Source organism: Plodia interpunctella, chromosome 21 (genome assembly GCF_027563975.2).
Source record: "Plodia interpunctella isolate USDA-ARS_2022_Savannah chromosome 21, ilPloInte3.2, whole genome shotgun sequence".
NCBI lineage: Eukaryota > Metazoa > Arthropoda > Insecta > Lepidoptera > Pyralidae > Plodia > Plodia interpunctella.
Genome location: NC_071314.1, coordinates 7,911,313 through 7,939,305, shown reverse-complemented (window position 1 = coordinate 7,939,305; position 27,993 = coordinate 7,911,313). Strand labels below are relative to the sequence as shown.

The 27,993-nt window shown below is 36.4% G+C and overlaps 4 protein-coding genes and 1 non-coding gene across 12 annotated transcripts; 2 read left to right on the top strand and 3 right to left on the bottom strand.

Annotated features, from left to right (window-relative positions):
- Positions 1-1,253: 1,253 nt before the first annotated feature.
- On the top strand, positions 1,254-15,050 carry LOC128679008 (potassium channel subfamily K member 18-like). 5 transcript variants are annotated; one of them, XR_008405706.2, is made up of 11 exons: positions 1,254-1,490; positions 6,832-7,010; positions 10,531-10,678; positions 11,094-11,230; positions 11,556-11,657; positions 11,941-12,044; positions 12,293-12,399; positions 12,659-13,135; positions 13,714-13,803; positions 14,237-14,670; positions 14,929-15,050. XR_008405706.2 is itself a non-coding variant. In XM_053760939.2 (11 exons), the coding sequence occupies exons 2-11, from the start codon at positions 6,893-6,895 to the stop codon at positions 14,995-14,997; spliced, it is 1,482 nt and encodes a 493-aa protein (XP_053616914.1). In that variant the 5' UTR covers positions 1,255-1,490; positions 6,832-6,892; the 3' UTR covers positions 14,998-15,050. The 5 variants fall into 5 exon arrangements, 2 of the variants coding, with proteins under 2 accessions (XP_053616914.1, XP_053616913.1); XR_008405704.2 differs by having other exon boundaries at positions 1,255-1,490; positions 12,656-13,135; XR_008405705.2 differs by having other exon boundaries at positions 1,255-1,494; positions 12,656-13,135.
- A 187-nt stretch (positions 15,051-15,237) lies between these two features.
- On the bottom strand, positions 15,238-21,256 carry LOC128679011 (uncharacterized). 2 transcript variants are annotated; one of them, XM_053760945.2, is made up of 7 exons: positions 20,898-21,253; positions 20,620-20,808; positions 19,864-19,943; positions 18,390-18,481; positions 17,395-17,502; positions 16,023-16,207; positions 15,238-15,360 (listed from the first exon to the last, which is right to left on the bottom strand). In XM_053760945.2, the coding sequence occupies exons 1-7, from the start codon at positions 21,096-21,098 to the stop codon at positions 15,310-15,312; spliced, it is 906 nt and encodes a 301-aa protein (XP_053616920.1). In that variant the 5' UTR covers positions 21,099-21,253; the 3' UTR covers positions 15,238-15,309. The 2 variants fall into 2 exon arrangements, with proteins under 2 accessions (XP_053616920.1, XP_053616921.1); XM_053760946.2 differs by lacking the exon at positions 17,395-17,502 and having other exon boundaries at positions 20,898-21,256.
- A 199-nt stretch (positions 21,257-21,455) lies between these two features.
- Positions 21,456-23,825, top strand: LOC128679007 (uncharacterized). Of its 3 annotated transcripts, XM_053760936.2 has the most exons (3): positions 21,466-21,854; positions 22,057-22,800; positions 23,204-23,438. In XM_053760936.2, the coding sequence occupies exons 2-3, from the start codon at positions 22,059-22,061 to the stop codon at positions 23,296-23,298; spliced, it is 837 nt and encodes a 278-aa protein (XP_053616911.1). In that variant the 5' UTR covers positions 21,466-21,854; positions 22,057-22,058; the 3' UTR covers positions 23,299-23,438. The 3 variants fall into 3 exon arrangements, with proteins under 3 accessions (XP_053616910.1, XP_053616909.1, XP_053616911.1); XM_053760935.1 differs by having other exon boundaries at positions 21,456-21,854; positions 22,440-23,825; XM_053760934.1 differs by having other exon boundaries at positions 21,465-21,854; positions 22,057-23,825.
- Positions 23,826-24,868: 1,043 nt separating this feature from the next.
- On the bottom strand, positions 24,869-27,798 carry RpLP2 (Ribosomal protein LP2). Its single transcript, XM_053760964.1, has 5 exons — positions 27,645-27,798; positions 26,439-26,562; positions 25,809-25,953; positions 25,240-25,322; positions 24,869-24,950 (listed from the first exon to the last, which is right to left on the bottom strand). The coding sequence occupies exons 2-4, from the start codon at positions 26,559-26,561 to the stop codon at positions 25,252-25,254; spliced, it is 339 nt and encodes a 112-aa protein (XP_053616939.1). The 5' UTR covers position 26,562; positions 27,645-27,798; the 3' UTR covers positions 24,869-24,950; positions 25,240-25,251.
- LOC128679526 (small nucleolar RNA Me28S-Am982) lies at positions 25,388-25,465 on the bottom strand. Its single transcript, XR_008405758.1, has one exon. It is a non-coding gene; the product is annotated as a small nucleolar RNA Me28S-Am982 (small nucleolar RNA).
- Positions 27,799-27,993: the final 195 nt, after the last annotated feature.

The following is a 27,993-nucleotide window of genomic DNA, read 5'->3' as shown; positions in this document are numbered from 1 at the left end:
ATTAACGCATCTAATAGCGCAATAAAGCGAAATAACTAAGTATTTATACAAAAGAGTATGTACATACTTATTTCAAGATTAAAACATTCATTTATACCAATATCACGATTTATTATTATTTATTTAATGTATGCTTGAATCCTCATCCTATGTTATGCAATATTTATGGGCAAAATAATGAAAACTAGCACGAAAGTAGGTGTCAATTCAGCCAAACTAAAGTAACAATCGCGTCTCAATCGCTTTTCACTAGCATTACTTGTATAACATTATTGTACATAAATAAGGGCTTCTATTGTGAAGCCATTGACACGCGATTTTCATTTGACGTTATCAGAATCGATGCCAAGTAAAGTGGAACAATATAACGCGACCGAATCCGAATGCGGCCGCCTCCCAAAATACCAGCGCGGCACAATAAAAACTAAAACTGATATCGCGCCGACGCCGTCGCACGCGCAACTAATATTAGATGGACTATCAAAGAGCATAAATGTACAGAAGAGATAGAACACCTTGTTTTATACATAATTGGGTAATTCGTTCTCTTTCTCTCTTATCTGAACATGCTGGAACATGTTCATGTTTCAATCTCATCCTGTCCGAACCCGAACCGAATCTTATTTTGACCCGTCTATCGCAGAGAATCGAGACACAATAGATAAATAATTGTTTAACCGGCACATTTGCACCGATTCATAAGGTATATATATAAGTAAAATAAGATTCGGTGGATATTTGCCAACACCCTAGCGATACTACGAGTACCTATCTACTATAATTTTATCAATTTCGTCTGTTTATTAGCGAAAACTACTAAAATTCAAAGTCTGGGTTGACTGGAAGAGACCCTCTATTATTAATGGATGGATTAAGTCCGCAATTGCTAGTACTTTTTCTGTTTCGTGTGTCTTTGATAAATAGAAAGATAAACTCTTTATTGCACCATTTACAAAGGAGTTATAACTTACAACAAGATATTCAAACATGAGTGCAAAGGCGCACTTATCGCTAATGCAATTTCTATTAAGTTTAGTGTCTTTTTGTTTTTATTAAGCAATAAGTAATAGTTATTTCAAATAAATCAGACAAATTATCTTAATTATGCTACACTAAGTATTTTATTAGAAACATACGAGTATAAACATTTTTAAGATTAAACTTCAGACATACCAAGGTACTTTTGTTCAATTTCCAAATGCTTGACTGTCCTTTCTGTGTTAGACAATCTTTGTGTTTGCATCATCCCACTAGCGCTGCTTGTTAGTCGACTCCGAGGCTCCCTAATGCCAGTGTCTATTCCAAATACTCCAACTTATCAATAGTGGAACAATTCAAAACGTGTTCATAACAAAAAGTGTACATTTTGTATATTGGAGGCAAAGTGACAAAAAATCTAGTACAGAATACGAGTGATTAAAAATGTTTTTGCTAAAATGGGATTTTATAGACAGTTTGTAAAACGACTGTGAATTTGAGGATATCTGAATGTAAGTAGGTATTTTATAATAAAATTGTAATATTACTAAAAAGATACTACCTGACCTGGTATATCTGTGGATCACGATCTTTTATGACAAGAAAAAAATATCTAAATTTTCGTTTTTAAGTAACCAAACAATTAAACACGAAAATTTCGATTGATCCATATATAAAATTTATTTACTCACTAATACATTTTATTGAAATAATATAACCCAATAACAATTAGACATTTTGAAATGCGATTATAAATTTTCACGTATAATATCAGCGGTAATCCCGAAAACTAAGTACTTACTAAAGTAATTTTGATAAAGTTATGATGTATTATTTATGCCTAAATTAATGCAATAATTTTCACATGACCTATTCCTCGGGGTCCCTTTACTGTATTTTAATATAATGTCAAGTTTTATTGACGGAAAAATGTGGACATGAAAATAAACCATGATCTCGATTCTATGATTTAAAAAAACTTGTATTTTAAACAAAGGGGACTGAAAGCGATATAAATAAAGAATAAACTAAATGCTTTACTTCCCGCCCAGATTGTATAAGTTAGTCAAGGGAACGTACTATTTACTGGAGATGTTCCTCATAGACGAGGGACTCGCAACCTGTCACTATAGATTCACAATTCCACAAACAAGCCTGCTAGGTATATTGCTAAACGTGGCCTTTGGGGTTCGCAACTTGGCTCCGTCTACCCCTTAACGGATAAAGCGTGATATTCTATATGTATATAACTCTATTATACTAGCCAATTAGGCACAGGAAACTAGTAAGGACATTATGCTATGATTTATCAATATTATTTTTAAACACGCTCCTATTTCTATCATCATAAAATCGGTCGATGTCGTCGGAAACACAATATTAATGTTTACGTGTCGTAAATATAAAATACATTGAATTAAATGTACGAATGTGTCATAAATTTACAAAACGCGAAAAGGAAATTGCATGACAGAAGAATCACCAAAGCGACGACAGATTCACGTCTTTTTGCTTCACGGGGCACCTAGAGACTGTCACGGTTCTCAGAGCGATGAATTACATTTGTTTTTTAATTTAACAAAGAGAAGAATTAGTTTTACTATTTGACTTTAAAAATTATTATTTTGTACTGTGGTAATTAAAATTTTATAAATTATTGATTTTGGAAACGCTTTGTTCCCCAAGAAACTTAACGGATCGCAATGACAGTGCGGCCGCTGCAGTCGAAACGCTCTGAGAACCACCCGTTAACTGATATAATTTTTGACAAGTCGCTTAATCGCCTGGTATAAAAGTTTCCTCGTGATATTTTTCTTCACCGGAATCCGCTGGTGACAGTCCTCGGACGATCTGACTGATCGTATATAAATCGCATTGGTCATTGACTAATCACAAACTCGTCAAGTTTATATGAAATCAGTCTTATTTACATCTCGAATGAATCACCCGGGGGACTGGGCAATCGGCTACTGGATTTAAATTAAATAAATAAAATGACTTGATAAAGACATCGGCTTGTAAATACAAGTCCGTTTTGTAAACCGTGTTATTTTATATTTAGTATATTTTGTTAGGCTGTGCATCCATTATTTTCTGCGCTACATCGCCATCGCTTTCCTACGAGCGTTTCCTGCCTAATGTTAATTTTATTAATATTTTATTTTAGCAATTCCTTCTTTGAGAAAATTTACGGATTGTAATGACAGCGCGGCCGCGACAGTTAAGCTCGTATATAGGAATAAACCCTAATGTTATTGTTTTTTATTAACTCTGACATTTTATGATGGATTATTGAGTTCAGTAATTCAATTTGGGATAATATGTAAGAAGCATGCCTTTAACGCCTACTACTAGGCCACAAAGACCAAAGCATGCTTCTTTTAAAAAAAAAATCTCTGGCGGTTCTACTGGAAGACATCTGTCTATAGAAATAATTTAGTACCTTTGTACTAATTTCTACTTTTAAGGTATATATGGACATAATTAGTGCAAACAATTGCACTGTACATTATTATGTGCATGTAATAAAAAATCGCATGCATGTGCAACACAGCCCTTGTCTCTGTGGATTGTAAATTTACTCGTGTTTATTGTATCAGCACGATCATTGCATAAATTTAATCGTTCTTTAGGTACAACCGGCATCTGTTTTGTTTATAATTAGTTAGGACACTGCACAGGACTTACCATTTGTGATGGGTGATTTATTAAGTTCGTGGCGTGCGGTACCGCCCAAGAATAGGACCTATCAATTAACTAAAACATACAACAATAACAGCTTGAGTCAAAATGTTTTTTTTAATCTTATTTTTAGAGTTTGGGGACCTTATCTGTGACGTATGGCAGCCAGCGGAGTAGCGGTTAGCCAACTTTTATTCTGTATGACGGTTCACCGCCGAACTGAAGTCATTGAAAACTTCGGAAATAGCTTTATAGCTCACCTGGCGTCCAGCTTTTATAGTGTACAGTATACGACACGTCCACCTACATAGATTCATTGCAAATTCGCCACTATCAACGCGTCACAGAGATAATTAAACAAGTATTTTTTACAAAATTTTAATTTAGGTATAATAATTATGACAGACAGACGGAATAGCGGAAACTAAAGCGCTGAATCGATTTCCATGAAAACTGGCTAAAACAACCTCATGTATGACCGCCAGCAAACTAGATAAGTAACGAATTCCTGACGTAAACAAACTAGTTGCAACTTATGACGACCTCGGTGGCGCATTGGTAAGGTTCTTGCCACTGGACCGAGAGGTCCCGGGTTCGATCCCCGGTCGGGTCATGATGGAAAATTATATTTTTCTGATTGGCCCGGGTCTTGGATGCTTATCTATATATGTATTTGTTATAAAATATAGTATCGCTGAGTTAACACAAGTCTAGAACTTACTTTGGGGCTAGCTAAATCTGTGTGATTTGTCCTGGTATATTTATTTATGATAGCATGGTCTATTAATACCATATATGCCAAAGACTGTGCCAAGTTGACGAAGAAATAAAAAGTCTACGGTTTCCTGGCTCCAACCAAGAACAGGAACAGAAACCGCTAAGTTAAATCGGTTAACCTGTTTAGGAGCTACACCATAGCTCCTAAACAGAGAGACATGCACACAAATATAGATGAAATTATAAATTACACGCGTATAAAGTCAGAGAGGGTTAAGACATGTTAAAATAAACGGTATAACGCAAATCTTTGGCAGTTTAATAGATCGTAACATAGTCTAAATTAACAATTGCTGATATATAACGGTTCACATCAAATCCCGGCTCATTCTGGAGATACTCGTGTTTGTGCAACCTGGATGTCGATTTTGACATCAGCTAAGTCATCGTTTGGATGTGAGTGGAACTGAAGTTTTAAGGCAGTTGGCAAACTTGTTTTTAAAATGGAACCCTTTTTGAAACGAAACATTTGACGGAGCCCATACATAAAAGAAATGCCATCAAAAACATGCTGTAAAAAACCCAAGCTCAGTTTTTCTACCGTAAAAAGATGTGAGATGCATATAATAAATACCAAGTCGATTAATTTATTTAGTCCCTACTTAAGGGACCTTCTGTCTTAAGTTATTAGGTAAGTCATTATCATATCAATATTAAAAATCTTTGAGGTTTTAAATAAATAGATCGGCTTGACAGATACGGAGCTTTTTTATGTGGCATAACAGCTGAATATATGTTGAAAATCTTTTCTCTAACACATTTTCCGTGTTATAACTAGTAGAAGGTATTATTTTTTCAGTATTAGAAATAAATAAATAAATACATTAGGACAAATCACACAGATTGAGCTAGCCCTAAAGTAAGTTCCAGACTTGTGTTATGGGATACTAACTCAAGGATACTATATTATATAACAAACACATATATAAATAAACATCCAAGACCCGGGTCAATCAGAAAAAGATCATTTTCCATCATGACCCGACCGTGGATCAAACCCGGGACTTCTCGGTTCAGTGGCAAGAACTTAACCACTGCGCCACCGAGGTCGTCAGAGTATTGTCGAACGAATGCTTTCACACAAAGTGTGACCATGACCAAAACATCGAATTTCATGCAATAGATTTCCTTATATTTTTGTAAAATCTACAGCACGAATTTCGATGTTTGATTTAGGTCACTGGCGATGTATAGTTTGGCATCTCGATGTTTGGTTCACAGGTAGGACAATATCCTGAAATAGTACGTATGTATGTACATGTACAGTCGTACAGTCAACAAACAGCACATCAAGTTATAAAATAAAATAAAATAAATAAATAAATATACTAGGACAAATTACACAAATTGAGCTAGCCCCAAAGTAAGTTCGAGACTTGTGTTATGGAATACTAAACTCAACGATATTATATTTTATATAATATAATACATATATAGATAAACATCCAAGACCCGGGCCAATCAGAAAAAGATCATTTTCCATCATGACCCGACCGGGGATCGAACCCGAGACCTCTCGGTTCAGTGGCAAGAATCTTACCACTGCGCCACCGAGGTCGTCAGAGTTACCCTGCATGAACCTCTATGGCGCGGAATTTAGGTTGATGTGATGTTGACTGTACGACGTATAAGACTTTTTATTCCAAAATCCCCACAGCGCAAAGGAGCGAATCTCTTGAGAGCTTGAGTAAGACACGAGGATAAAAAAAATAATAATTTTTATTTCTACAATTTTTACAATAATCTTTTACCAGCCAATTAGTTAAACTACAAATAAATCTGTCAAACTGTCAGTGTATTCTTGAACTTTCTTTGAGAAACAATTAATCATTCTAATTGTGTGACAAAACACATCACAGATTCTATTTTACTAATATTACTTTTTCACTAATACCAATCAAATGCGAAAGTAAATTTGTTTGTTTGTTTATTACCTCTTCACGCTTTATCTACTCTTCTCGAAATCTGATCTTGTTGAAATTTTGCATACTTACACATAGAGTAAAGAAAATTAACGCGGGCGAAGCCACGGCCAAAGGCTAGTATTTTATATATACCTAACAACTATTGAAAATAACTCTCTTTTTAATTAATTAAAATTTTATTACAATATAAATATATTAATGTTGTGTAGCTCTTTTTTCGGTTTACGATAAAATGGCCTAAATTTGAAATAAAAAAACCAACCAAATAAAATTAATTATTTTACTTTTTCTTATACAAAATTTTTTTTACACAAATAATACGGACAGTACTGAAAAGAAACTTACCTAAAAGCTTACTCATTACATATTACCATTTTGTTATTATTGAGTAAATATCATGCTTCTCATATAATTTTTTTTTAAAAAAAGAAAACAAATTTTCTTTCTTTCATTTTATTTTATTTTCCAGGTGATAGGTCGAGCGCTGGCAGCATGGCGCGGCGAGTCCGTCGCGTCACGATGACGTGACGATGTCGCGACGGCGGCGCCCCCTCGCGTCCCGCGCCCGGGGCTTCGTGCGGCAACTACTCGCGTTCCTCTTCAGCAACGTCGGCGTCATCGTGCTCGTCGTTGGGTATACCATTGCTGGTCAGTGTGTGAAACAAAAGGGGTGCTCGTCAAGAGGTTTTCTTATTTGTTACACGGGACGCGACTGGCAACTATTTTCTAGATGTGTTGACTTTAACTTGGTAACTTCGCATAAAGAATCTTTAAGCGTACCGAATCTTAGCACTTCGAAGTATACTTAGGTATTTACCTAAAGTATATATAGCACATACTAAGTGGTAGCACCGTGTATATTTTATTTATTTATTAAATATAACATAAATTTATCTGCTAGCAGTGTAACAAAAACCTTATGTATAGGTTTGAACGTACACTGGCATTCACGTCGAACGTCCGTAAAATGTAGATATAGGCAACAATCGTGCATTGCAAAGCATCTTCATGTCACATCACACCTATGACAAGCTGGCCGTGGCAACACAAGTTGAAAAAACAAATGACGAGCGTCACCGTTCCACACAGGTATAGGGTAGGCATCCTCCATTGTTCCCTATGTTACCTACTTTCTTTAACACATACTGCCGAACGCACTCCATTCCATCCCTTCTTTCATCCTTTCTTAAAACATATTCGTACTTAACTAATCTTTATTGGATAGATTTAGACGTGATCAGTGTTTAAACTAATAATTTCACAATTGTTTACACGTGTTAAGGCAGCAATAATAATAATAATAATGCCATTACACAACTCAGTTTACATTACGCTAACATATTTTTTGTCTAAACGTCTATTTGGATAATTATTTGGACAGGTTTACAAACGAAAGTCGAGTTTACAGTCAAAACTTTCAGGTATTTTATTACAGTGATAAGAAAATAACTTTCCACTTTAAAATTGCGAATAAACGAAAATAATCTGAACACAAATAATTTACATTAATACTGTTTGCATTAGGAATAATACGTTCTACGAAAAAAAGCTGACGTTTGCCTACGCAATGACAAAAGCAAAATGGCCAAATATCGTCAACTGCGCAGACTAAATACTTAGGTACATCAGAAGGAAAACCACGAAACATAAATCACGAAGCACGTTACCGAACGTCCACATGCTATCTCCTTTTCCCATACGCGTGTACGCATCGTGTAAAAAAAGAACGTGTAGACGCCATTGCGTCCACACGCCATAAAACACGTAGTACGTCATTACGTGAAAGAAAGAAAGAAAGAAATCATTTATTCGGCAAACACATAAAATCCAAACATACAAAAGAGTAACAAATATATATCGAATAAAATATGTAAGCCGAAATGGCGACCAGCTCAGCATGGTGCCAAGGTATCAAGCCAAGGCGCTGATTTTCAGCTGGAACCAAGTACAAAAGTAGGTATGGTGGCAAAATAAACAAGTTAATATGTACGGAAACAGAAACAAACAAAAACAAACAACAGCAAACAATAGGATTAAACATATGACTTAGGAAAAAATGTAAAAAAAGGAATAAGGATAAATTACATGGAAGCTATGGAAAATATATATATATATATATATAAAGTATAAATATGAACCTAAACATAATTCAATGTACTACGTGTTTTATTTTCATGGTAGCCCCCCAGATCTCATCGTACGTGTCGCGCATTGCAACAGTAGTTACAACATAGAAACGTGAATTAATTTATACTTTCGTCAATGAGGCTCGTTCATAAAATTTAGGCACAAATATATAAAAGTCATTGGAGCATATAAATTACAGCATAATGTGTCGCTCAAAACATGACTCGCCTTTGAAGTCGAAGCAAGGAGCGGTGCACACAAATGTACGTTTAAAATAAAGAGAATCTGGTCCACGAGTACATTTTTGTACCTTTAGTAAAATACTTTTTTATTTAATAATTAACAGAAAAGCATCAAAAGTGCATAACATTGTAATTATAATCTAGGTATGTGCTCATCCCACTAAAATTATAATGGTGAAAATTTGGTATTGAAATAGCTGATACCTTGTATTAACGCATAGGGTACTTTTTATCCCGAAAGAGCGCGATTTCGTTAGGTTGATAGGACCGCGGGGTGTAAATAGTAAGTCAATAACAAAATATTTATTAATATGACGACCTCGGTGGCGCAGTGGTAAAGTGCTTGCCTCTAAACCGAGAGGTTCCGGGTTCGATCCCCGGTCGGGTCATGATGGAAAATGATCTTTTTCTGATTGGCCCGGGTCTTGGATGTTTATCTATATATGTATTTGTTATAAAATATAGTATCGTTGAGTTAGTATCCCATAACACAAGTCTCGAACTTACTTTGGGGCTAGCTCAATCTGTGTGATTTGTCCTAATATATTTATTTATATTTATTTATTTATTTATTTCGCTAGTCCACCATTAGGTTCGGAAGTCAAATTCAGCTTGGACATTTGTATTTGTTTTCACAGAAAACTGTTTCTAAAGAGTGAGTGTTGTCCAAATATCTATTTAACACCGAGATTTGACGACCATGTCATAAAACATACTCTGTTATGAAGCAATCTGGATTCTGAATATATTGGTACAGCTGTTCCGTCCACATTGAGTCGCCCAATTAATTTTAATTTACGTGGTACGAGCGTCATTGTAATGACGGCTGTCGTACGAAATAATGATGACGAATTCATTTCGTTTTTCAGCGGAATTTGCGGATTTCTCTTAAGATTTTACGAGCTGATATGGATCAGCTAAAAATGGTTTTGGGCAACATGGATATATACCTAAACGTAGTTATTTGTTCACAAATGAATTTTCCTGTTTGTTTCTCTAATTGCAATAACTTTATTGTAAGTAAATAAGTACCTAGGATAAAAAAGTACGCATCTACCTACATAAATTAAAACGAATACTAGATACACAACGGTGGCTTATATACTATCTATATGGTATACGGTAGTGATCTCTTACAGTCAACCAGCGATAGTTGTAATTTATCTCCCATTTTTCAAGTCAATCTTTGGCTTTGATATCGCCACATGGGGGAAATAATAATATTAGACCATTTACTAAATAACATTTATGATACATTATTTCAAAATTGCATAACCTTGATAAAGAGAAGCCGGTTTCAATATCAGGCGTGGTGGTGACGGTGAGACAGTAAAAGCAGCCGCCGGAAAAGCCTAACTTTAAATAACGTAAAATTGTATTAATCTAGAGTTCTTAACGTCCTTTGACAATATGCTTTCCTCATTTAAACTCGGCAGTAATGTGCACCTAGCCTCGACTTTTATGATTGTTGGGTGGCAATACTTCACCCTTCGCTGGCGGATCACACAAAGGGCGTAAAAGGCACGCCGCCGCACGAACCATTCAAGCGATTACCATTCACTTTCTCTAATCAAGCGTGGCCACCCTAATTCTATTATTGTTGAATGTTGATACCGTTTTAGAATGTCAGCTTTTGTGAATGAACGATTATTTGGTTTTAATAAATCCCTGCAGCGTTCCTGTTTTTGATGACACACGAACGTTTACATGCTTTCTATAAGCTGATTACCGGTCGGATTCTAAGAAAACACACAGCTTCTGTGTCACAATTCATTGTGTGGACTCTGCATTCTTTCCAGGTGCATTCATGTTCCAAGCTATCGAGGGAGCGAGCGAAATGGAGCGAGTGAACCTTATGGCGGCAGAAAGGAACAGCACAGCGCACTATTTGTGGCAGAACGTTACGTTGACGCTCAATCTCTTCAATGAAACTGCTTTAAAAGACAGGTATAAATTGGGCTTCATCTCTCTTTCTCGCATTTTCTCGATTTCTTTCCCAACTTGTTCTTCTCCACTTCACACGGGTCGTCGGCATCTCTAGGTAGTTGTCACATCATGGCACACACGTCATCTTCACTACCGACTACTAAATTGGGTTTTATGACAATGCATTATTATAATAGGAATGAAATAATAGTGCTCCCAGTGTTAGTATGTAACATTCATAATATAGAACATGTGCGAAGCCGGGGCGGGTCGCTCGTTTTTAACTAGTTCGAAGGTGGACTTCTTATTGTTGTCGGGTTGATGCATAATCGACCAATAATAAACAATAAATCTTTATTTTATGGCAAATTAAGATTATTTCAATGTAGCTTGTACAATAATGATATTTCTGAAAAAAAACTTTATTTTTTAACAGAATAAGTATAGAACTTCAGCGGTACCAAGTGAAGGTAGTGTTCGCGGTGCGACGAGGCTGGGACGGCGGGCGCTCCTCGCGACAGTGGAGCTTCTCCGGCGCCTTCCTCTACTGCCTCACCGTCATCACGACCATAGGCCAGTAACAGCTCTCTCTCTGTTCGTCTCTCTCTCTCTGTCGCTCTCGCTCTGTCTCATTCCCCACTGCTTCATCTTTCATTAAACGTCGAACCGCTTTCTCCAATTCGCACCAGTTTGATAGGATACAATTGTTAGACAGCCTTACTAAAGGCAAAGCAGCAAGTACATAATATGAAAGACGTGATAATATCTGTAAAAAAGTTACAGTCCTTCTTTTAGAGCTCCTGAACGTCATGTTGGGAGCTAAATGAAGGGTGATGAGGGTTTGAATATAGCTCAGACGAGAGAGGTAGCACGATGGGAATTCAAACTTATGTTTCAGGGTATGGACACCTATCCCCTCGCACCAGCTGGGGTAAGATCATCACCGTCCTCTACACGCTGCTGGGGATGCCGCTGTTTCTGCTTTACCTGAGTAATTTAGGCAAGTCTCATCATTATCCTCGACTTATTTACCGCCTAGCCTAGTTATCCGATGTCTGTTTGTCTGACAGATTAACTTTGACAATAAATAGAGATCTTAAATACAAATATGGAAAAATCTGGCACTATTCAGTGCCAGATTTGGTAGTACCAGTGCCGGATCGGAATATGTAAGAGTAAGAGATAGACCTGAATGAATTCTACTAACATTATAAATATGCGAAAATTGTAATGTCCTATGTTGTTGACTATTTATTTATTATATTTCCTCATTCTGGTTCCAGGGGAGCTTCTGGCGCAATGGTGCAAGTGTCTGTACGCGCTGGTCTGTCTCTGCCGGGGCTGTCCAGGGTTCACCCGTCGGAGGGTCGCCAGGCTCAGAGCTCAGGTGATTACTTCAGTGTTATCGCCAAAATAATAGAAGAATTACAAGATTACAAGACTAATACAAGACCTCAGTTAATGACCGAGCATCAAATAACCGCGTGCTGAGCTGCAGGCAATAGCTCTTTCCTTCAGTATTACAAATACGCATTTGGCAGTTATACAAACATTCTTTTTCTTTTTCGCCGTGAAGTGAACACATGTGGCGTGGTTACAGGCCGTGTGGTTGTTAGTCAACATGTGTGGTTTCAGATAGACAATAATATAAGCGAGGCGGAGAGCATCGAGCGACCTGAAGACTGGTCGTCGTCAGAAGTCATGCAGTACCGGCCACACTCCGGACCACCGCACTTTCAAAGGTATCATTTGCTTTTATTGCATCCCCTATTTCTGCTTGTCGTATATAGATACAATTTTCCATGTCGCTTCAGTTTCCATGACACTGCATTCATATGATGAGCAGGATCAGATAGTGCACCTAAGACCGGCTCTCAACGTGGGTACACCTCAATCGTTTACTTCACAGACATGATTATTGTCAAGCTGTCATAGACTTAAATCCTTTTTCTACTGCTGATCATCTAAAAATGTTTAAGATTTACATTTATTTTCCAGAAGACCAGAATATTTACGCAGCGTATCAATGCCACAACCGTATGATCACCATTTGAACCATAGAGATATTAGATTCCCAATATACGACAGAGACAATAGAATAGATCCCAGAATAAGAAGTTACACTTTGGACCCCAGGGATCCTAGATTGAGAGGTCATTCAAGGGACCCTATAATGGCGTATGGAGATCCCAGATATTTGAGAAATTCGACAATAGACCCTAGGTTTAGAGGTCGGATACCACCTAGGGATGTCAGAGAAGGTTGGGTAGATCCAAGATTGCTACATACAAGGGATCCTAGATTGCGATGTTGGCTTGACCCTAGGGACGATATGCTGAGGGACTTAGATCCGAGGTTCAGGGGCTGGTCGGAGCCGCTGAGACGCGAGGCTGCGAGCTCCAGCGAGTTCAGCTACATTACCTTCGACGCTCAAACTATCACAGTACCCATTAGTGTATGCGTGTTTATTATGGTTGGGTAAGTTTCTATCATTCTGACTGACCTCGTGTTTAGAACATAGGTTTACACTGGCACGTCAAAGGAGAATTTTCTATTTTATAGACTTCAAGGAATGGGTTACGTTTTTCACGCATATCTATAGTATGGGTAACATTATTTATCAACTCATTTTACGACTTCCGTGGCCTATATTGGTAATTGTCGGAGTGCTACACTGGAGGTCCCGTGTTCGAATCCCGATCAGGTCAAGATGGTAAATGATCTCTTTCAGATTGACCTGGGTCTTGGATGTATTTACTATTATGTATATGTTATATAATATTATATCGTTGAGTTTACTAACTCATCCCATGACACAAGTCTCAAACTTACTTTACAACTCGATCTGTGTGATGTTACATATTTATTTATATCTTTTAAACAGTTGGACGATGAATTACTTTAATTACTTGTTCCGGTTCATATTTATGAAAAAAGGTGTTCTTTAATGTACTTTTGGCCTAAATAAACTGATAAACTATCATCTATTGAAAGTACTAAGCTGGTTCACAAAAGAAACGTTATTTGAGAGTGAAAAGATTTGATTTAATTTTCAGATACATAATATTTGGCTCAATGATATTTGGATTATGGGAAAAATGGGACCAACTAGACGGAGCATACTTTTGCTTCATATCGCTCAGTAGGTGAGATAATTCATTTGTAATTTTGAAATAATAAACTTATTATAGGTAAGTTGAAATTATGTATATTAAATTAAAACATTGTTAATAATATACCCAACCTACTCGGTTACTTTTAAACAAATACTGGAAGAAATATTTATTGATGAAAATATTATGGACGTGGTTAATACCCGTGGCGTTACCGATGCCCCCTAATCTCCGAAAATATAGTTCGTTGCTTGTAGATTACAGGAAAACCTATAAGAATCATATACATTGTACGTAAGCCTCTTTACGCGAGTTCAACTCGCACTTGACCGGCTTTTTCATTATCCGCGTGTCGTGTAAATCATTGTGTTTACTCGAAATAAAAATCATATTCATGTCTTCGTAGCCTCGTTACTATATGTTGCTTTCTTTTCTCGCTATATGTAATCTATATGTTTCGCTACAGTATCGGGTTCGGCGACATCGTGCCGGGCGAGCGCGTATACACGCCGCGCGTGGAGACCTCCTTCATCGTGTGCTCACTGTACCTCATGCTGGGCATGGCGCTCGTGGCCATGTGCTTCAACCTCATGCAGGTATATCATCATCGTGTGCTCACTGTACCTCATGCTGAGCATGGAGCTCGTGGCCATGTGCTTCAACCTCATGCAGGTATATCATCATCGTGTGCTCACTGTACCTCATGCTGAGCATGGAGCTCGTGGCCATGTGCTTCAACCTCATGCAGGTATATCATCATCGTGTGCTCACTGTACCTCATGCTGAGCATGGAGCTCGTGGCCATGTGCTTCAACCTCATGCAGGTATATCATCATCGTGTGCTCACTGTACCTCATGCTGAGCATGGAGCTCGTGGCCATGTGCTTCAACCTCATGCAGGTATATCATCATCGTGTGCTCACTGTACCTCATGCTGGGCATGGAGCTCGTGGCCATGTAGGTATTATATTCAGTCGTCGGTTTTAAAAATTCTTTCACCATTAGGAAGATTTCTATAGGCCATATTTTATCTCAAAATTCCCACGGGGGCCAAATCCCGGGCAACATCTAGTTTTTTTTTTATAAATTAGAAGGTTATCCATGTCCAAAAAGGAGATTTTACCTAAGATTATTTATCCTTATATTTATTTTGTACAGGAGCAAGTAATACATTACGTGGCGGGCCTCAAGCGCGCTGCACGAAGAATATGTAGGTGCAAGAGATGATCAATACAATACATACACTAATTATTGCATTAATAAAGACCATTTTAAAATAATCTATGTTGTTTCTTTTCATAATTATTAATTATATCACTGTTTCATTACTTTCGGATAAAATATAATCTTGTAATCTATTAGATAAACTAACTACCATATTAACCAGAGATAGACCTTCTTCTTCTGGTAAGTCTTCCATTTCAAGATCGTAATAACCGAGGTAAGAAAGGTCTTAAAAAATAATAACATTATTAACGAAATTTATTAAGATATTAAAAAAAAATATGCTTATATTTACAGAATCGTCACTTGTCATCGTTAAGTGCCTTCCGGGTGCTGATTTCGATGCTGAGAACGTCTGGCTAGGTACTGGAACAAAAAAACATTTACACTAGCGGCCCGTCCCGGCTTCGCTCGGATAAAAACATTATAAATTATACGCCTAAACCTCCCTCATGAATCGCACTATCTATTAGTGAAAATCCATACTGAAGTTTTTGAGTTTATCGCGAACAGTCAGACGCGGCAGAGAACTTTGTTTTATAATATGTAAGGATTTTAAATCCTACTAATATTATAAATGCTCAAGTTTGTGAGGATGTATGTGTGTATGTTTGTCACTCTTTCACGCTAAATCTACTGGACGGATTGTTATGAAATTTGGTAATTCATTCAAATTTCGGAAATTCCTACGGGAGCGAAGCTCCGGGACGCAGCTAGAGATATTATTATCTCTGCCTATTTATGCAAGCCAAAATATGATTTTGCGGATTTTATTCTATTGTATGATTGTATTGTGTATGATGATACAAATAAACAAATAATGTAAAGCAACAATCTACAACATTTGCGAAAATAATAAAGATCCAAATCCCGCGCAGATTTCGACAAATCCTTTTCGAATCCTTTATCAAATCTGAGCGCAGTATGCTCAGATGCCCAATAGTTTTGAATACGAATGAAGAAGTTAACATATTTTTTTTAGTAACAACAAAAACACTACAAGAATCCAGGCTAGGCCACACAGAAACCTGTTTGGTGAAGCGGTCAATGGTATCCGCTAGGAGCGTGAACCCCCGCGCCATGGCGGCGGTCGCCTCAGCCTGCGCGAGCGCCGCCTCGGCTTGCTTCAGAGACGCGCGCGCGTGCCTGAGTTCCGCTTCCGCTCGCGTCTTCTCTATTCCCAACAACATTGATCGACACTCGTCGTCCAACACTGATTGGATGGAAAATATTATTGAACGAGCGAGCGAAGCGGGCGAGGTCTACTATTTTACTTGGGACAAAAATACATTATTTGTATGTTTGTATCGCACGATAACGTACCATTACAGAAAACATATTCTAATACAACAGGTTAACCTTTTACACTATTTATATATAACAAATGATATTTAAAGACGTTATTCTGAATTCATTCAGAGAACAGGAGAAAATATCAATTTTCTCGGCCACTAAATTAAGCACGCGCAGCGTTCGAGTCGGAGGTGATTCGCGTAGTAGCTCGGTGCGGGCCAGCGGCACCTCCAGCACCGGCGGCCGGCGCCGGCGCCCCACGTAACCGTCAGGAACCAACAATCTTCCTTTCCAACTTTCTTACTTTAACAATTCAATTTCATTTTTTCTTAACTTTCGTACTTCAACCGTTGGTCCGATTTTGATGAAATTTACAAGGTATGTAGGATCTATCAATAGAATTTATAAGTTCGTGGAGCATCAAAATCAGTTCAGTCGTTTTTGAAATATTCACAATTTTGTAAAAAATTATAGCATACGCGAGGTCTATGTTCGCGGCGAACAGAGAACAGTCACTAGTTATTTATGAGTATATAAAAAATTTTATATTTTAAGGAGAACCAACAGCATACAAATATATTTCATTACTATTTTCAATACTAGTTAAAAAGCGTGTGTTACATGTATAAACGACAACGATGACGACGCGAATGCACATACATTGCGGATTTTGTACGAGTGCCGCAAAGAAAAACCAGCAATGTATTATACAGAGTCCGTCAAGTTTGGCGAACTGGTCCGCGATAGTATGAAGCCGGCATAAAACGATAAAGTCTGCCTCTAAGTCCCGCCTCGCTTCTCACAGTAAAGAATAAACTCAAAAACTTGATTTCGATGAAATTTGGCCCAGAGATAGACGAAATCGTCAGGAGTAACTTATTATGGGTTTTCCCGAACGAAGCCGCGGCGGCCCGCTAGTAGATAAATAAATAAAGATTTGAAAAAATGTATAAATTATATAATTGGAATTACTGCTTATCGTCTACCGACTTTCTTTCTTAACGTGTGTGGTTTTGCTAACACTCTCAGATTTTTACTAAATGGCCTAAAGGCATCTGAAATAATCTGCTGTTACATTAATATTAGTAAATAAGTCACTGTACGCACATTGTGGGGGTGAAGGGTAAACTGGCGCTGTGCGTCTTCTAAAGCGTCGACTCCATTTTCTCTCTCTTTTTATTCTGTGTGTATCGTCTGCTCTGTGTGTGTCACTTGCTAAAAATATATTTATTTTCATATCATACCTATTTTATTGTCATATTAGTATAATATGCTACAGAATAAGATTTTTGGCCGTGACAAGCCTGTATTACAAAAAATATTGCAAATAATGTTGCAATTACGGTACGCGCCCCATTTTTTTTTTACAATATTTTTTTTTTTGCCACAAGCTTTTATTGTTGTCAGAGAGACATTATGGCATTGAACCTCTGACAAAAAGCCCATGCCCGTGCCGTAAACCGTTAAGGAGTTCCCTCGTTGAGAGCCGATCCTGGGTGCACCATCAGAATAAAGTGTAAATAAGGAGTCCAAAAAATATATTTAGATTCCGAGGTGTACATCTAACAAATGTTTTGTTTATTTTATTCAAATCTCCTTTGCCATCCCTACCAAAGTAGGTAACAATTTGCGCAGCTTTGCCTCTGTTCCGTATCCCTACTCATGTGATATAGAATTGAAGATTCGAAACTACACGGTACTCTCAAAAGATGCTTTAGTCCAATTATTTTTACTATCTGATTGGAAGATTCCATCCGAACATAGATACCCATATACATTATTGCAATATAATAACATTTTTAATAACATAACTATAAATAAAATAAATCAAAATATGTTTATTTACTCCACAACAAAATGGCCTTAAAAGTAGATAGGTTTATATAAGTTAGGAACTACTTAATAACAGACGGGAGATGTGGTGCCTGCACAGGAACCTGTGTTGCGGGTCACCAGGTCCCCCGCCCGGTTTGACACAATATACGGTATATGTGAGTAGTAAAAAGAAAAGAAAAAAGGGCAAATAGACGTTATGACTCCCGTACTCAGCCCTACGATGGTGGAACTATTGCAAGTATAGAAAGCTTGTAAAAAAAAAATACCTGTTCGTGTTGGAAATTGTCCAGCGTAGCTCGGGTCGATTGCACTAGTTCGCGGCACTGCATCGGCCGCCACTACCTCCTCGGAATGTACTCTGAAAACAAGTTTACAAAAATGACATTTTTGCCAAAAGCAGTGACATCTTATAGTATTTAACGCCTGACAAAAAAAAGCCCTGTCCGTGCTGTAAAATTGTAATATTTATTATCAATGAGAGAACTTATCCTGGGAAGCCACTATACATATTAAAAAACGAAGTCCTCTGTCGCATCCATCTATCTGTTCAAACTCATAAACTACTACACCGATTTTCACTTCATTTATACGAGTGAAGCCGGGATGGGCCGGTAGTAAAAAAAAGAAAACCATTTTTATTCAGGTAAAATTAATAAATATTACCACAACTCAGCCAAGCTAATAACTGCATTGCCATCAATTGAAGCGACATGCAAGCTTAGGACCGTTCTATTAACAGTTGCGGAGTTCTATCACCGGGAGCCAATCCTGGTCCACCAACGAATCTTTGCAACTGGAGCCATTTGTAACAATTCATAACCATGCTGCTACACAAAATACTTTACTTAACTTAGTGCAATATAATTCACTTTTTAAGTTGAGTTCTCTGGTCGGGTACCGATTCTGATTCATAGTCAGAACTGCTTACCAGAACAATGCATAATGTTGGTATTTTATTCTACTAATATTATATAAATGCGATAGTTTTCGAGGATGTATATGTGTATAAGTGGTATGTTTGTTACTCTTTCACTCAATATCTACTGGACGGATTGTTATGAAATTTGGTACACATATAGAACATAACCGAGTATGATCGAGTACACTCAAATGCACACTCAAATGGTCAAACCGGTGGCGGCGTCGTGGATCGGGTCAGGAGGTTCCCTCTATTGTGGTTGAGCTTCGCGATGGCTGACTCACGCGTCAACTCGTGAACGGGTGCTGCCGGGGGGGACTGGTCAGCTCGATCTTTTCTTAAAAGTTTTTTTTTGTTTGGTTAATTATACATATATATATTTATTTCCTTTCATCAGCCCTTAATCACAATCACCTTTTGACCATGTACTTTATTGTGTACTTACATTGTTATATTACTGATAAAAAATTATACATAAATTTATATTTAAAAAATGGTAAGCCCTTCTGGCATAAAAGGGACCAACATTGTTTGAATGAGTTTCTTTCGGCATTTCTTCTCAGCAGTGGTCGTTCCGAAATGCTAGTAGTTTGTAGCTTTAGTAAACATCATTTAATTTAGAATATGATGTGAAAAAGTGCCTGTGAAGGCCTAATTTCTGAATAAATGATTTGATTTTGATTTTGATTAACCTGGAATAACACACACACATAATTTTTATCCTGAAATTCCTATGGGAGCCAAGCCCCGGGGCGCAGCTAGTGTGTATATAATTTTAGAGCAACTTTTGTTTCAGCCAAAATGATAATGTTTTTACTTACTCTAACATGAACATATGACCATCTGTCTCCACTTCTTCAGGAATGGCTTTTTCTTCAGCTTCATCTTCTTCTTCAACACCCTAACGTTTCAAACGAAAGTTTTGATTAAACTTTGCTACATTGTATATTTATTATGCCCAGACTTCTGTATCTATGCACATTCCACTAATATTATAAAGGCGAAAGCTTGTGTGTTTGTCACTTCTTCACACTCAAACAGCTAGGCCAATTTTTATGAAGTTTTGTATTGTGGTACTCGAAATGATCCCTTGGATTAAAACATAGGGTACTTTGTAAAGTAAAAAGAAAAGAATTCCTGTGCAATATTTGGTCAAGTCTGATAATCAATGGTGCTTTATAAATTTGATACAGTGCATAGCTAACTATTTTTCTAGCTGTATAAGTCACACTTCTGGGAAAAAGCCTCCCCCAACATCTTCCACACATTCGTGTCCTAATTTTAAAATATGTATATAACTAGCTGCGCCCTAGGGCTTCGCTCCTGTGGGAATTACATGATAAAAAGTACCCTATGTGTTGTTCCAAGTTATATTCTACACTTGTACCGAATTTCATAACAATCCATCCAGTAGATACCTATTGTGTGAAAGAGTAACATATACACTTATATATTCTCACAAACTTTCACATTATCAAGTGTTAAAATTAAATAAAACATTTAAAAATGTACAATACCAAAGCAGCAAATATATATAATAGCAAATAAATATAATAATATAATTAGGAATGTCTTACGTCTGGTGTATGAAGGGGATCTTGTGTACCGTTTGTTAGGAGTCCAATATTCATAATGCCCAAAAACCTTGCCATCCCTTCTTCCAGTGGCGAAAGATCAGCGATATTTGGCCCAACGCCAGGCTCCTTTCGATTTGCATTCAAGGTAGCCACCTTGTGTCGAAGCCGGCATTTCCAATCGTTCCAAAACTGAAAAATAATGATAAATTCCTGTGATTAGAGAGACTCTTATGCGATACATGAAAAAAAAAAGATATTCATGTTACATAGATACAAACCTTAGACCATTGTTTGCCCGTTCTTGCAGGTCCCTCGGCATTGAGCATTCTTTCACATTCCTTCCATAATCGTGCTGCTTTAGCACGGCCTTCCTTCGTCCTAACCTTCCCGAACGCGAGGTCATGATGCTGATAAAGAAATTCTATCAGCAGCTGTAATTGTTCCAAGTTAATTTCGCGACGGCGTCGTGACCAATCCATTTAGTAACTTGAATGAAGTCAAAATCTTGCTTGAATGAATGAAAGCACCAGGCACCGGCAAAAATATTTAATTTTGGTACAATTTTGGACAAGCTAAAATAAACAACAACACAACACACACACACAATCACACCACTTCAATCAAATTCAAAATGACAGAGACAGAGTACATTTTTTTAAATGTCAAAATCAATCAACAAACAAAAGTCAAAACATCAGCATTCAATGAGCCATATCAGCATATCAGCTACTGCTGACGAATGACAAAATGCTAACAACAGCCAGCAAACTTACCAATGAACGAATCGATTTTCGTATAATTGTTCCATAACTTATAAACTTACTTTTTTAAGGTTTGAAACATGTTTTAAATTTGAAATAGATAAATATTCGGTTCTATTCTAACTTTAACCCGTTTTTCTTATTTCGTCTCGTTTCTTCTGACTGAAGCTAAAAGTTCTTTGACTTTGCGCTTTCCAGAGTTTATCTTGCTACTAATAAAAATGTCAAAGTAAAAAAAAATTGACATGACAATGTTAAAACATGAACTAAACAGTGAGATCATGGAAGAGATTTATGTTGACTGTTGAGAATCAACATGAAACATCATTTATTAAGTTATTATTTGTTTTCTACCATCGTCAACTTTCCTTGACCTACTACTGGGAATAGAGCTTCCTTCATGTACGATGTACACCAACAAATATTCTGTGGGCCATCTTAGAACAGTTAATCTCTTAATTTATAACTGACTGCGTAAGTACCTAAAACCAGTGTGTAATTAAGGATGTGCCTACTATCAGTGATCATCATCTACTTTATTTGGGCTCGTACAGCATGTCAGTCCTCTCCACTTTTCCCTATTTCATACTAACAGATGTAACTTTATCTACTTAGGAAAACTGTCCATCTGAATAAAGTACCTACTATTATAATGTTTATTTTCTTTATCTTGCAGACATGAAAAGTGGTGAAATATTTACAAACATTATGTCGTTATTGACATTACCAGTAGAAGTTTTGGCCATCATCCTCAAAAAACTTGACACAAAGACCTTATATAACTTACACGACTCATGTTCTTATTTACGAAATGTTATTTGCATGCCCGGAGTTATCAAAGAATGCCAGTGTTCTCTTAACACATTAGCAACAGTGAAGACCTTTCAATCGGACTTCTTCCGAAGCATATCTGGAAATCTAAAGATTTTGAACCTATCTGGTGTTCCTGATTTAACTAAATCAGCTTTGTTAGTTGCTTTAAGAAAAGCGAAGAATCTAATAGAATTAGATGTAAGCTTTACAAATATAATGATGCTTGACCTTTTTGATATCATTCAGATGAGACCCACATTGAAGAGCTTGTCTATAAACTTTACATTTGGTACAACATATAAGATCAACAAGGATGTGTTGTCCAAATATCAGCAAGCTTTCGAAGGGCTGGAAAAGGTCAGTTTTGTTGGCTCAACCTCAAATTTCATGTACGGAAATGTAGCTGTATGTATGCTAAAAAAGGCACATCTATCTAGTCTGCAGTTTACAATTTGTGGCAATGAATACTTTGGTACTGTATACAGTGATGATATAGAATGGGACAAATGTGTACTGGAAAGATTGCCTGCATTCAAGATATTCTCATTGACAAACATGTGCTATGATGCTCTGCTAGAGTTACCTCTGATCAAGTTACTCAATTTTGGTAATTATGAGATTTTAATATTCCAAAAATATAATTATACTTTAGTGCATGCAACTCCCTTATTGAAACAATTTATTTGTAAAAATTTTGATGTGGAAGTAAACAATTTGTCAGATTTAGGTTCAGTGGTCGTTGGACAGGTGGCTATCATGCTGTGGCTCAGAGAGATGACCCAATTTGATCATAAATTTTATTCAAATTTACTAACAATCTTGAAAGAATATTTGACTTTCCGTTTTGATTCCTCTCATCATGCTCCAGTCTCAGAGAAGTACAACTGGTACTGTGTGGAGCAGAGTTGTCCGCCCGATGACAGTAATCATTCACATGATGAAGGATTCAAGTTTAAAAAAGCTCGATTAGCACAACAGAGTTTAATATTAAACTATGATGACACTTTCAGGGAGAAAGAAAGAAATATTAACTTGGAAATTAAATTTAAAGATCCCCTCAATCGGCCAATTAATATACATAGTTGTGATTTATTTAAAAAATTGACTCATTTATCTCTAGTAGGAAATGTTCAATATACATCAGATTTTTTCAAGAATTTGTTTGAGAAGTGTGATACATTAGTTACATTAGTAATAATTAAATCAAAAGGCAATTTTCATGTACCAACATTACTAAATTGTCTGCCAAAGAGCAAAATTTTAAAAAACTTATTAATCAATGTTAACATGTTACATTATTTTCCCTTATTTACTTACCTCAGTGAGTGTAAAAGCATAGAAAATATCCATTTAGTTACTTCAAATACACACGATAATACTTTGCCTAATCCTAGTGATTTGTTTATTAAATGTGAAAATTTGTATAGCATATGTATTCGGTGCACTATGCCCCATAGAGCGAAGATGTTAAAGTTTTATAAAAAGGTTCGATCTAAGCTTGGCAAGAATTATTTATACTTAGATATAATTCCATTCACTGATGAAGATCGACGGAGCCTGTACAGCCCTTATTTTAATGTGTTTAATGTGTATCAATTAAAACCAATGTAAATAAAATTTATGTAACAATGACTTTTTATTTTACAACACTTCTGTATGAAGTACGACATCGCTGAGGGTACTAAGTTTTTAATACTCTAAGGTACATACATTGTTTTATGAATGTAATAATGTACCACGTTAAATGGTCTGTGTGTTCCATCAATATATCTCGTAAGATTTAAGATTCTATGGGGTCCGAAGATGTGTAAAATGTATTATAATGAAACGTGAGGTTACTAGCTAGATTGGTAATTCTTTTGAGATCCTGAAATTGTGTAGAAGTTTGGAATTTATTCGTTAAGTAATTTTATAAATATTATTTAAAAACAAATCCTACTTGATTTCAGATTCAAAACGTTCCCTAACCCTGCACAGAAAACACAAATTTGAAGAGCAATGCTTGGCTTAAAATTATTACTTTTTTGTCAGGCGCTTTCCTGTCCACACAAATATTGTGCAAAACTATCGCTAGTATTCTAATATTGCTCCAACTATTGTTATATTTTGTCGCTCGATAATAATCTATCGATAGTACGGAAACGCTAGTCAGATTATTACATTTACATAGGTATATACCTACTTAATTTTATACTAGCTGCGTCTCGGAGCTTCGCTCCCGTGAGAATTCCGGGATAAAAAGTATCCTATGTGTTATTGCAGGTTATTTTCTACCCGTGCAAATCACACAGATTGAGCTAGCCCCTAAGTAAGTTCGATACTTGTGTTATGGGATACTAACTCAACGATATTATATTTTATAACGCATACATATATAGATAAACATCTAAGACCCGGGCCAATCAGAAAAAGATCATTTTCCATCTTGACCCGACCGGTGATCGAACCCGGGACCTCATTTCAGAGGCAAGGACTTTACCACTGCGCCACCGAGGTCGTGAAGAGGTAACAAACTTACTTTCGCATGTATATTATTACGATAAGGATTTAGGTCTCGTCTCTGTAACCTTTCCGATGATTACAAAATGTAACCAATTATATTTCGCCCATTTCAGCTACCATGGGAAATTGAATGACGTAGGTCATTAATTTCTGATGAAAAATAAAACAAAAAATAAAAGTTGAAGCAAATATATTTCATAGAAACATACTCGCTGTCAAATTACGCTTACATATTTGGAATAACGACCGCGTACACTGAAACAAAATAAATATATTTTTACAAAATTACCTTCACAATTTATATTTGTATTAGATAATAAAATATGAACTAAGCGAGAGTCACAGATGGCCCAAATGGAACTGTTTTGTTTAGAGACAAATTGTTTTCTTAACTCTTTATACAATATAAATGGAATAATCAGAAGACTTATACATTGTAATTAATGTGTTATAAATTAAAATTTATAAGCTACAATATAGTACCATCAAAAATATGAAGACCTTCAAACTTTAACACACAAATGCATTTGGTTATAACACTTACCTTAAAAAATATTTAGTCAAAGAGACCGAAGCCCATGTCCTCATCTTCAGATTCAGACTCTTCCTTCTTTGTCTCCTTCTCTTCTGTAAAAGGCGATAATGGAAACATTAGTATTGATAAATAACTTGGTTAGATTAGCTTTTATATATTAAAATATCAGTAACAAATATTTAACATCACAACTTTTCAGTCGAAAGATGGTGATTATTTGAAATCATCATAAAATGCAGACTCTAATAACTAACCTAATCTATGTTAAAACTATGTTTCTCACTTTACAATATTTGCAATTGAAAGAATGAGACGAATAACTACATGACTATAAAATCCATGAGAAAAGATATTTCCGCTTCGTGTCACTGAGACATAGATATGCTTATGTCGTAAGTGGCTTGCCCTCCATAACGTATCTTTCATGGTTTATCAATGTATTTTCATGTCTACAGCTAACCAAATTTGGGCACTAACTCACACCAACATTCATCAAGACTTCCCATAATGATAACCTTTTGTAAGTACATGGAAAGTAGGAAACAGGCATAATAACATTGTAAAGTATCTAAGCTCACCCTTCTTCTCCTCTGCGGCGGCGGCTGCGGGCGCGCCGGCGGCGGCGGCGGCGGGCGCGGCGCCGCCCACCGGCATGGACGACAGCTTCTCGCGGCCCGACGCGATCAGCTCCTCAATGTTCTTGCCGTCCAACTCGGAGATAACCTGACAACACGTCACTATATATATTATAGTCCGCCATTGCTCCAATAAGAAGTTTGCTCTGTATAAAGAGTTTATCTGTCACATATATCAATGGGGCTAAGCATAAACTCTCATTAAAAATGCGAATGGTTGTCACTTTCATTGCAGACAGCTTTATGTGAAAGATTCACAACAGATTCTACAACTCACCTGAGTTGCAGAATCTGTTGTATTTACCTACATATCTAATGTATCTACAACAAAATAGCCATTAAAATAAAATAATAAAAATGTATGCTAAATTGTATATAGCATACAGTTTGTAATGATCACTCGCTAACTAGGTAAACCCAACTTCAAAGGTATCTTAATTATCTTTTAATTATATTTCCTTTTAATTTTGAAATCCTTCTAATAATATATTTTTTAACTTCTGTCAATTCTTTTTAACTTTCAAATCAATTGTCATTGATAGGGAAATTGCTATCAATAAATAGACATGTCACCTTCTTCAGTTTCTCAGAGTCAGCTTCAATACCAACAGAGCTGAGGATCTTCTCGACATCAGCGGCAGCCGGGGACGCCTTCCCTCCCAGCACAGCCAGTAAATACGCGGCCACGTAACGCATTCTGAAAAAATTACATGTTACTATAATATTATCACTGCCATACTATAATATGACCAAAATTTGCAAGAGTAACGATATATTTTAAATAAATATAAAATAAATATATTAGGACAAATCACACATATTGAGCTAGCCTCAAAATAAGTTCGAGACTTGTGTTATGGGATACTAACTCAACAATACTATATTTTATAACAAATACTGTCTCGTAGGGGACACAATGGAATTTGAATTGAAACTCGAAATTAACTTGGGTTTAATGAATTTTTGGTTCTGAGCACAGTACAATACATGGCTTCACTTGCGAATGTAAATATGGCATAGATATAATAAAAATATATAGGTAGTTAAATTATTATAAATGTTTTAAGTTTCTTGCTATTTAAATCCATCATCATCCATTGTCCTGAACAAATACATATATAAATAAACATCCAAGATCCAGGCCAATCAGAAAAATATGATACATTTTCCATGATGATGACATCATGTCAAATAAAACTTATATTGATAATCATCATTCCATTTTATGTCAGTATAGTAGGCATCTCATTAAATCTTAGCAAAATTTCAAGTGAGAGTTTTACTCTCAACAAATAGAGTAAAACTGCTCTTTTTAAGTAGGTACCTACAGTCAACCGCATACCTCAGGTCACCGTGCATAACACTAATTTGCAATGATTTTGGGTAGGTTGATGTACCAAGTGTGCATTTTAACACTTGCAAGTCCACGAGTTGATGTCATCAAATACAAACTCTTAGAAAAATATAGAACGAGACATCATGTCACAACATAACCTAAAAGTGTACTAGGTACCTATAGACAATTTGAATATACCAGCAAAACAGTGCAAAAATTAAACTAAATAAGTGATAATTCGAGATATCGCTTTCACAAAATCGCTTAATTTGTAAATAAATCGTATAACCATACCCTGAAACGCTGGACTACCTTTGGCTCGCATATTTTATATCCAACCAAATCAAACACAAATTGTAAAATTTGTGAAAAAAACTAACCGAAAACCAAAACTATATTACTTTTGTAATAATTAAACCATATATTTTAATAAATAAACTTACTTTTAAGTCGTAAAGACACGAAACGTGTTTATGCCGTAAATTAAACGTTCAACTTGAACAAAATGTCAAGTGAAAGAGAGAAGAGGCTTGGGCTCGCTCGCTGGCTGGCATTGACAATTTTTTGAAGTGTTGCCAGGTCGAATGTTAGTCGATGCCGATTTACATTGATCCAGCAATGGATCCAGTGGCACTGGCCGGCTTCAGTTATTGTAAACCTTTGTAAACAGTCATACCATATCTTTTTGGACCTTAGTGTTGTATGGTGTAATACATACTAAGAGTGATTCTTCCGATTCGTCCAAATCTCAACGAATTTGAGAAAAGTTTTTTTTTTATCGAATTTTCAAAA

Excerpts from the sequence above, each read along its gene's own strand:
- LOC128679008 (XM_053760938.2), top strand. The coding sequence starts at position 6,893 with ATGTCGCGACGGCGGCGCCCCCTCGCGTCCCGCGCCCGGGGCTTCGTG. Across the intron at positions 12,400-12,655 it reads GGACCACCGCACTTTCAAAG|AAGACCAGAATATTTACGCA; the intron begins GTATCATTTGCT and ends TTTATTTTCCAG. Across the intron at positions 14,367-14,928 it reads TGTGCTTCAACCTCATGCAG|GAGCAAGTAATACATTACGT; the intron begins GTATATCATCAT and ends TATTTTGTACAG.
- LOC128679011 (XM_053760945.2), bottom strand. The coding sequence starts at position 21,098 with ATGGATTGGTCACGACGCCGTCGCGAAATTAACTTGGAACAATTACAG. Across the intron at positions 20,809-20,897 it reads CGGGCAAACAATGGTCTAAG|TTTTGGAACGATTGGAAATG; the intron begins GTTTGTATCTAT and ends ATTATTTTTCAG. Across the intron at positions 19,944-20,619 it reads ATCCCCTTCATACACCAGAC|GGTGTTGAAGAAGAAGATGA; the intron begins GTAAGACATTCC and ends TTGAAACGTTAG.
- LOC128679007 (XM_053760934.1), top strand. The coding sequence starts at position 22,059 with ATGAAAAGTGGTGAAATATTTACAAACATTATGTCGTTATTGACATTA.
- RpLP2 (XM_053760964.1), bottom strand. The coding sequence starts at position 26,561 with ATGCGTTACGTGGCCGCGTATTTACTGGCTGTGCTGGGAGGGAAGGCG. Across the intron at positions 25,954-26,438 it reads ACTCTGAGAAACTGAAGAAG|GTTATCTCCGAGTTGGACGG; the intron begins GTGACATGTCTA and ends ACGTGTTGTCAG. Across the intron at positions 25,323-25,808 it reads CGCCGCAGAGGAGAAGAAGG|AAGAGAAGGAGACAAAGAAG; the intron begins GTGAGCTTAGAT and ends CGCCTTTTACAG.